Source organism: Petaurus breviceps, unplaced genomic scaffold (genome assembly GCF_028583685.1).
Source record: "Petaurus breviceps papuanus isolate PSGF00001 unplaced genomic scaffold, PetGlider_PUasm1.0 77, whole genome shotgun sequence".
Taxonomy (NCBI): domain Eukaryota; kingdom Metazoa; phylum Chordata; class Mammalia; order Diprotodontia; family Petauridae; genus Petaurus; species Petaurus breviceps.
Genome location: NW_027186492.1, coordinates 8,228,825 through 8,238,362, shown reverse-complemented (window position 1 = coordinate 8,238,362; position 9,538 = coordinate 8,228,825). Strand labels below are relative to the sequence as shown.

Genomic DNA, 9,538 nt, shown 5'->3' with positions numbered 1-9,538 from the left:
GGTTCCAAATTTACTTCTATACTATCTCTCCCATTTGCTAATTTGTTTCTGATCCCGACCTGTGAACAGGTGCTCATGAAAGATTATCCCTCCCCTTCCCCCCACCTTAATCTGCTAGGGTCTCTTAAATACAGATAAGGAAAATGTGCCCCTTTGCTCTTTTCACAGTGTTTACTCCAATGGAGATGAGATTCTATCTTCAGAGACCCCAGAGCCTGGCAGTGCTGGTATGAGGAAGAGATTTGGCAAGAAGTAAGTCTTGGAACCTTCAGCTGGAGACAGAACTCTTGAGCCTCTGAGACCTGAACCCTCTTAGGAACTGATCCCCAGGAAGGGGTTAAGTGACTACCTAAGCTCTAATTTTTCTGTTGTAACCAGCTTTTGAGATGGCCCCCTCCTAACCAAATATTTCCTCCTGCTCAAAGGCATCCATCTCATAAATCAGTTACAATGTCAAGGAATGCCTAGGCTCCCAAATCTTTGGGAAAGGGAGTGGTGTCAAGGAGCATGGGCATGTGGGAAAGAGAAAGGGAGGGAAGCTAGGAAAGTCACTTGTCTCCTAAACATTTTAAGCATATGAGCAAAGGAAGGATTAAGGATCTGAAACAAGATGGAGTAACCTGTAGAATGGGGGTGGGGGTCTGAGGATGTATTGGGGAGCTAGAAAGATAGCAGTCAGCCTGAAAAATAAAGCTAACACTTTTCTCCATGCCTTAATCTTCCTTCAGTCCCTAAAAACCTCTCCTCAAGGAGATGTGCACAGGAAACAAAGTGGTATACGTACTTTCACCACAAGTGGAGTTTATATGATATCAGGGAAGTCTCTTTCCCACTTACACTGGGGGACATAGCCCGGCGTAATGTCACATTTGCCTTGCCTTGGAAGGGCAAGAAGTCTCCCACGCCTGGAATGTTCTTCATCCTCAAGTGTCTTTCAAAGCTCAGTTGAAATGCTATACTAGGCCTTCTCTGATCTCCCCTCAACTCATGCATTACCTTTGCCCTCAAAATATCTTGTGTTTATTTCATATACTTACTTTTAAGTACATTTTAATTGATATCTTTTGTTTTTATACCTGTCAAATTTTCCCCAATCCTACTGCTTCCCAGAGAGTTAACTTTTATAACTAAGAATTTATTTTATATGTACTTCCATATGTAAATGTTGTCTCCCTTGATGCATTATAAACTCCTTGAGGGCAGGGCCTGTTTTATTTTTGTCTTCCAATTATTTTTGCCTAGGAATTGGTTAATTGATTGAATCATTTTTGCCTAGGAGTTCGTTGGTTGGTTGAATCATTTTTGCTTAGGAGTTGGTTGATTGAATCATTTTTGCCTAGGAGTTGGCTAATTGATTGACTGATTACCATTCTCCCAGGGCACAAAATTACTACACTTCACGTCTATACACAGAGGCTCAGAGGGAAAAGTTTCAAAGAGGTAAACTCTCTCAGAAACTCCAGCAGTTTAAACGCTTTGTGGAGAACTATCGGAGACATATCGTCTGTGTGGCTATCTTCTCTGCCATCTCTGCTGGGCTGTTTGTGATGCAGGCTTACTGTGAGTGTCCCGAGGGACTGGGCATTGGGGAAGGGGAAAGGGAAGTGGGCAGCCATCCTAATCCAAGAAGAGTCTCTCAATGAGGATAAGGCACTATGGAGAGAAATAGGAGCCTTCCAATCCATTTAATCTGACACAGGCAAATAGAAAAGATCCATCCAATAAGCATTTATTAAATACCTACTATAGACTAAGCACCAAGCTAAGTTCTAGAGATTCAAACATAAAAATGAAACAGTCCCAGCCCTCAAGGATTTTATATTCTGAGGAAATAGTATATACATGGTTAAATATACATATATGTGTATATAAATATATATGTGTGTGTGTAACACAAATACAGGGTAATATTTTTTTTTTCTGAGTGGGGGAAGGAAAGGCACTAGCGGTTAAAAGAATAAGATCACATGGCGGGGGGTGGTATCTAAGCAGAGCTTTGAATCCCTTTAATTAGGGATTCCAAGAGGCAGAGGTGAAGGAGGTGGGGAGTACATTTCAGGCATGGGGAAGAGCTTGGAGAAAGAAAATGAAACATTGGGTGTGAGGAACAGCAAGTAGTAAGTTTGGTGGGAACAAAGAACGTCTGAAGAAGAGTGATGGGAAACAAATCTGAAAAGGGAAGATAGAATCAGCTTGTGGAGGATTGTAAATGCCAAATGGGCATGCATGGACATTATCCTAGAATCAAAGATGGCCCCTAAGATTTGTTGAACAAGGGAGGATCATCATCAGACCTAGATCTTTAGGATCACTCTACATCAAACCCAAGAGTTTTGCTTCCACTTTAATTCCTTTCAAATCTATGGTGTAATGGTCACAGAATTCTGTCCACGACAAGGCCTTCCTCCCAAGGAACCTTGTGTTTTGGGTTTCCTATGATCTGTACCCCAAAGGCTTTGACACAGATACCCCCAATCCAATTCTGTTTCTACTCTTTACCTCAGATTATGCCTTTGCCTCACCAAGCTCGGGCATCTCCCAGACTTCACTTGTGGGTCTCATCATCTCCCGAGGCACGGCAGCCAGCGTCTCCTTCATGTTCTCCTATATCCTGCTCACCATGTGCCGCAACCTCATCACCTTCTTACGGGAGACTTTCCTCAATCGCTATGTGCCCTTTGACGCTGCAGTGGACTTTCACCGTTGGATTGCCATGGCAGCTGTCACCCTAGCTAGTAAGTGACCCATGAAAGCATTCAGACACCCCCACCCCATTCCTTCTTCCTTCTTCTCCATTCAAGCTTCTGCTTTGGTTTTTAGCTGATTGGAGAGTGGTAGCCAAGTTGCTTCAAGTTGAGATGACTTTGGTGTTAGGAGTGGAACCAGCCTCAAAGATGGGATAGGAGAAGAGAAAAGATCATAGAATTTTTTTAGGATCACAGATTTGGAGCTAGAAGTTGGCCACTGAGGCCAACAACATTACAGATGAAACCAAGGCATAGAGAGGTTAAGTGATGCCCAAATCACTTAGCTAGTAAGTATCTGAGGTTGGATTTGAACCCAGATCTTCCCGACTCCAAGACCAAGGTTCTATTTACTACTCCCCACTGTCTCTACTGTATATGTCTCTAGACTATATGGGCTCTTTCTGTGTGTCTCTGATTACTCTCCTTGTCTCTCGGTCTTTGTCTTCCTTTCTTTCACTTTCTCAGTCTCATTTCTCTTCCTATGTCTCTATTCCCAAGTGACCCTATGTCTGTCTTTCACAGTCCTGCACAGTGCTGGCCACGTGGTAAACGTCTACATCTTCTCAGTCAGTCCACTCAGCGTGCTCGCCTGCGTCTTCCCACATGTCTTCGTGAATGATGGGTCAGTACAGATACAGACAAATCCCAGGGTCAGATGGGAATTACCAAAGGGGGCTATGAGATAACTTGTACTCCTGGTGGTTTCTGGAGGTAGGGGAGAAAAACAACAGAAATGGCCCTAGACTCCCTATCTATTGTCCAACCAGCTTTGTGGAGGTCACTGGGCCCCTGGGGGAATGTGGCAAGCAATCTTTGAGGAGTAACTCAGTGGGGCTCCTTGCTTTAAGTGGAAGCAACTGTGTCTCTTCGGGCTGAGTGGCCAGTGATGGTTTATTTGTCTGGCAGAGGTGGTTCCCTCCTTTGGTTCTCTTTGGAACCAGAGGAAAAAAAGCCATGGGGACTTAGCAGGTTTGTCTGGACTTTGGGGTTTATCACTTCTTCTAGAGCAGAGCTGCCCTAGCACACCCTAGGCCAGTTAGGGGGTGGGACCAATCACACTGGATCCTATTATCCCTCCACTCCATCCTTTTCTCCCTAAGCCACTTGTAGGGTAAGCAAATGGCCTGGGGGACGGAGGGAGGAAGGGGGGGGGAGGGGAGAGGAGGTCGAGGTACTATTTCTTTCCCTGAAGAGATCCAGCATCTTTCTAAGCTAGGCAAGGGCAGTCCCTTGTGGAGTGCAGGGGTCTAGCGAGGCACTAGCACTTGGGGCTGGAGGGAGATACTTCATGAAACAATGACCAGACCTGAGCTTCTTCTGCTGGATGAGGCTTGTAACCCTCCCCCTTTGGAGGCTCACTCTCCCTTTATCCATCAGGTCCCAGCTGCCCCATACGTTCTATTGGTGGTTCTTTGAGAGTGTCCCAGGTAAGGAGTAGGGTGGTATAAGGGGTTGAAAACAGGAGAAGGGAGGGAGATGTGTGAGCCTAAGTTTTACTATTTGTAAAGTGAGTGCACTAGTAGACTTCTAGAGTCTCTTTCAAGCCCAACATTCTGTGATTCTACGGTTTTCTTCTCTCCTTGTTTCTTGGTGTTTGTATATCTATATGCAATGGTAAGGGAGAAAACTAACGGGTTCTGCAAATGTCTGTCCATCCTTTTTGGGACATGAACTCACTTGTCCATCTCAGTGGAAACAGGCTGACTGAAGACTAGACTTACCCCGGGTCCACTTGGCCATCTGTACAGAGTATGCTCTAGAAGTTGGGGGGAATAAGCTAGCTGGCAGAGTATATTTATTGAGGGAGAAGGCTCTCTCTCAGTTTGAAGCAGGACAAGACAAGGGAGGCTCAGTCACAGAGGTAAGGGCGACTCCCACTAACCTATCCCCTCCACTTCCCCAGGCATGTCGGGAGTGCTTCTGCTAGCAGTCCTGGCCATCATGTACGTCTTCGCCTCCCAGCACTTCCGCCAACGAAGCTTCAAGGGCTTCTGGCTGACTCACCATCTCTACATCGTGCTGTACATCCTGGTGAGGGGTGACATGATTGAGGCAGGACCTCAGAGAAAGAAATGAGCGCCCCAAAAGAAGGAGAGAATGGACAAAGGGACCTGCTGCCTCTAGGCTCTGATCATAGTGGAAATTTAGTCTAGACTCAGGAGTCCTCATGGAGGCCACTAGGTGGTGCAGTGAATAGAGCACTGGCCCTGGAGTCAGGAGGACCTGAGTTCAAATTTGACCTCAGACACTTAACACTAGCTGTGTGACCTTGGGCAAGTCACTTAATCCCAATTGCCCTGCCTTCCCTCCTCCAAAAAGACCAAAAAATAAATAAAATAAAAGGGAGTCCTCATACTTGAAATCAGCCTTGATCACGCTGGCTGGGGCCTTGTGTGAGACTAGAGTAGGGACAGATCCAGTGGGTCTGAGCTATACCAATGGGCTTTTTTTTTCTAGCTCATCATCCATGGCAGTTTTGCCTTGATCCAGTTCCCCAGTTTCTACCTTTACTTCCTGGTTCCAGCTCTTATCTATTGTGGGGACAAGCTGGTGAGCTTGAGCCGGAAGAAGGTGGAGATCAGTGTGTTGAAGGCTGAGCTGCTGCCCTCAGGTATGGAGCTTGGCCTGGGCAGGAGAACCTATGGACATAGTTAAGGGGTGAACTGCTGGAGGATCCCATGGATTCCCAGAGCCCCATGAGACAACCTTCATGTCTGCACCATCCTGCATAGTGTCTCGACACTATTGGAATTGGGCTTAAATTTCTGATGGGGAAAGATAATTGACAAATTCACAAATAATAGACTGAACTAACTTATAGAGAAGATAAGGAAATGGAAAGACTTATGTGTCTAAACTAGTCAGTCAGTCCCCATTAGTAAGTGTTTACTATGTCAGGCTCTGCACTTATACTGGAGATACAAATAAAGGCTTTTGCCCTTGAGGAGCTTACCTTCTAATAGGGGATGGAAATATATATAATGTATACATATATGAATATAAGATGGAAATAACTAGGTACATATAAGATATATTATGAGGAAAGGGACAAGGCATATTTCTCCTTTCATCGCCTCCACCCCTCCACACACATATGTAGGGTAATAGACAAGATGATGAGATGACCCAGAGAGAACTCTCAAACAACCTCTCAGGAGTCTGGGATTGCCCAAGTCCTAGTGTCTCAGCCTCAGGATCTAGAAGCAAAAGGCTCTGGTGTCTGAGATGAACTCTAGTGGGAGGAGGGACTGAGATAGAACACAGAGCATTGATGCTCTGGAATCGTCAAGTAGCTTGGCTCTTGGGTCATGCTGCTACATGTTAGCTCCTCAAGGCAAAGGACCACAATGCCTCACACAGAGCTTGGCACATAGAGGTAATTAAGTATTTGTTGATTAGTCGATTGAATCACAAAAGGACGAACCAATGGCCTCAGCTCAACAGGACTGCCTCCCCCCTCGCCAACTCTTGCCCTGACATTTCTGTGGCTCCTCAGGAGTTGTAGGGATGGGAAGGGATCACTGCCAGCATTCACCTATGAGAGGAATTCCTAAGGGTGCCTTTGATCTTGCTCATCAACATTGATCGATGTTTGTTGGATTATATTAACCTCCGTACTCTTTCCTGTTCCCTTTCCTACTAGGTGTGACCTACTTGCAGTTCCAGCGGCCCCAGGGCTTTGAGTACAAGTCAGGGCAATGGGTACGTATTGCCTGTTTGTCCCTGGGTACCACAGAATACCATCCCTTCACACTCACCTCTGCACCCCATGAGGACACACTCAGTCTGCACATCAGAGCTGTGGGACCCTGGACCATGCGACTTAGAGAGATCTACTCACTTCCATCAGGCAACAGCAGTACATTATATCCTAAGGTATATCCCCCCCAACCCTCCCTGACTCTAGGGGCCAGAAATACCAAACACTTTCAGGATCCCTTCAGCATACCCTGGGTTTAATGGAACCAGATTCCCCAAAGATTACTTCTAGCTTAAATTCAGGGCCAAGAGTTACAGATGTTCTTAGATACTGCATATCCTGGGTCGGGCAAAGAGGAAATAGGGGTGCCTCATTAGAAGCCAGCCAGCCAGCCAGCCTTTATTGACTCCTCTCCACTTCTCTTTCCTTGTCTCTTTCCCATATCTGGCCTCACTGTCAGGTTGGGTGGCCAGACTTTTCTTATCTCTCTCTTCCTCCTGGCAGCTGTACCTGGATGGCCCATTTGGGGAAGGCCACCAAGAGTGGCATAAGTTTGAAGTGTCTGTGTTGGTGGGTGGGGGCATTGGGGTAACCCCCTTTGCCTCCATCCTCAAAGACCTGGTCTTCAAGTCATCTGTCAATAGCCAACTGCTTTGCAAGAAGGTGAGAGTCTCTCCCTGGTCCTACCTCAGCAGAAGGAGAGAGATATTGTTTTGGGCTAACATGGTAGCTGCAAATTTACATTTTTCAATTCAATCCAACAAGCAGTTTTAAAACACTAACAGTGTGCCAGGCATTCTCCTTGGGACGTAAAGACTAAAAAACTCAAGGAGTTTACCTTTATTTGGGATAGCAAGGAGAAAGCCCCAAGGGGAAAAGGAGGGGATATACAACCCAGGGTTTCTCTGCTGACATCTATTGGCTAGGTATCTCTTCCTCACTCCATTGTTGTGAGAGGCTAGTGAGGAGCCTAAGAGAGATGTCATGGGTGCTAATTGGAGACAGCCTTAGTCTTGGGATCCCCTTGGGTATCAAATTCATCAGCTGAATATGACCTTGGTGCCTCAAGATCTACTTCATCTGGGTGACAAGGACCCAAAAGCAATTTGAGTGGCTGGCAGACATCATCCGGGAGGTGGAGGAGCATGACCTTCAGGAGCTGGTGTCTGTACACATCTACATCACCCAACTGGCTGAGAAGTTTGACCTTAGGACCACCATGTTGGTGAGGGCTGGCTGGGGGACAAATCTGCAGAGCCCTGACTCTGGCCTCGCTTCTTTTTTCTATCCCTCTCTCTGCCCCTGACTCTTTGCCTTTCACCCCAACATCACCTTTTTTTTTTGTTTGTTTGTTTTTTGGAAGGGCAATTGGGGTTAAGTGACTTGCCCAAGGTCACATGGCTAGTAAGTGTTAAGTGTCTGAGGCCAGATTTGAACTCAGGTCCTCCTGACTCCAGGGTCAGTGCTCTATTCACTAGGCCACCTAGCCACCCCTGATCACCTTCTTTTTCTTGGGTTCTGTGCTCCATCTTTGGGTGTAGCCTGAGTTTCTACCTTCCTTCACTTAGTACATCTGTGAGCGGCACTTCCAGAAGGTGCTGAACCAGAGTCTCTTCACGGGCCTACGCTCCATCACTCACTTTGGTCGTCCCCGCTTTGGTCCATTCTTCAACTCACTGCAGGAGGTCCACCCAGAGGTGAATCCCTGGCCCCCTACTCTGAAATCCTGGGAGAAAACTCCATTCTATCCCATCTTTGAACAGGCATTAGACAGAGATTTCTTGCCTTCTATTTGTATAGGGTGAAATCTCCAGTTTGGAATCCCTATCATTACCCTCTACTCCACCCCACTAGACCCTCTAAGTCTGGGGTCAGGATCCTATTCGCTCTGCACTATAGTATCAGCCCTGGGAAGCCATTTCCTCCCTGGGGAGTCTGCACCCCTAAACCTGTGGTGTCTCTCTCTCCTCCAACCCACCCCTAGGTGAAGAAGATTGGGGTGTTCAGCTGTGGCCCGCCTGGCATGACCAAGAATGTAGAAAAAGCCTGTCAACTCATCAACCGACAAGACCAGGCTCACTTTATACACCATTATGAGAACTTCTGACCAGCTCCATTTGGGTCCTGGAGATCATGCAAAGCTTCATGAAGGAGGGCCCTAGCCCCAACCCTGCTGCTCTGTATATCTAGACCATCTTCATGCCATGGTTTTGTGTTGCAGCCTCCCATGAAGCTCCCACCCTGAACCACCTGGGCAACTGATCAGTGAACATTCAACATAACTAGCCTGACCCACACCCTCTCTGCTTCTAGGCTATCTTTACGTTATCAGTGCACAAATATGGTACCGTCTTCCCTAGCCCCTCCCCATTGCTGCTCCCTCATTTCCTCTGGGAGGCAAAATCAACAATACCATGCCTGGAAAGGATGAGTCAGTTAGTTGCCCTATGACTCCACTCACCATTCTTGTGACCTCCCTAACCCAGATACCCCTCCCTGTCAACCATGCCCCTTTATATGTTATTTCCCCCCATTAGAATGTAAGCTCCTTGAAGGCAGTGACTGCTTCAGTTTTTGTATTTATATCCCCAGTCCTTAGCACAGGGCTTGGCACACAAGTTCTCAATAAATTTTTTTCATTCATTCAGAGAAGTGATATTTGATCGGTCCTTGACAAACAGGTAGGATTTTGTTAAAAAAAAAAAATGGGGGAGGAATTGCCTTGAGTGCTTTCCTCTGTATAGGGCAGAATGCTCTCTGTCTATTCTCTCTCAGGGGACTTCTCTTTCTGAATGACTTGAACACAGGGTGGGAAGGGGAACCTTATCCTTCTAGGGTTCCACCAGGAGATCTAGACAGCCTCTTATAAAACTATCTCTCCCTATCTACTGTAAGGAGAGCATGTCAAGAGCTGGTCGTACAGTGAGTAAAGCGCTGGCCCCGGAGTCAGGAGGACCCAAGTTCGGTTCCGGCCTCAGACACTTAACACCCACACACACACACACACACACACACACAAACTAGCCGTGTAACCTTGGACAAGTTACTTAACCTCAATTGCCCTCCAAAAGGCAAAAAAAAAAAAAAAAAA

The 9,538-nt window shown here is 46.5% G+C and overlaps 1 protein-coding gene across 1 annotated transcript in view; it reads left to right on the top strand.

Moving 5' to 3' along the window:
- Positions 1-8,554, top strand: part of DUOX2 (dual oxidase 2) — a 26,609-nt gene extending 18,055 nt beyond the window's left edge. The window contains exons 22-33 of the mRNA XM_069105672.1: positions 169-252; positions 1,379-1,560; positions 2,505-2,735; positions 3,270-3,369; positions 4,125-4,174; positions 4,651-4,778; positions 5,205-5,358; positions 6,391-6,623; positions 6,952-7,110; positions 7,517-7,672; positions 8,016-8,144; positions 8,432-8,554. Of these exons, the coding sequence (XP_068961773.1) occupies positions 169-252; positions 1,379-1,560; positions 2,505-2,735; positions 3,270-3,369; positions 4,125-4,174; positions 4,651-4,778; positions 5,205-5,358; positions 6,391-6,623; positions 6,952-7,110; positions 7,517-7,672; positions 8,016-8,144; positions 8,432-8,554 (1,729 nt within the window). The remainder of the gene's footprint in view (positions 1-168; positions 253-1,378; positions 1,561-2,504; positions 2,736-3,269; positions 3,370-4,124; positions 4,175-4,650; positions 4,779-5,204; positions 5,359-6,390; positions 6,624-6,951; positions 7,111-7,516; positions 7,673-8,015; positions 8,145-8,431) is intronic.
- Positions 8,555-9,538: the final 984 nt, after the last annotated feature.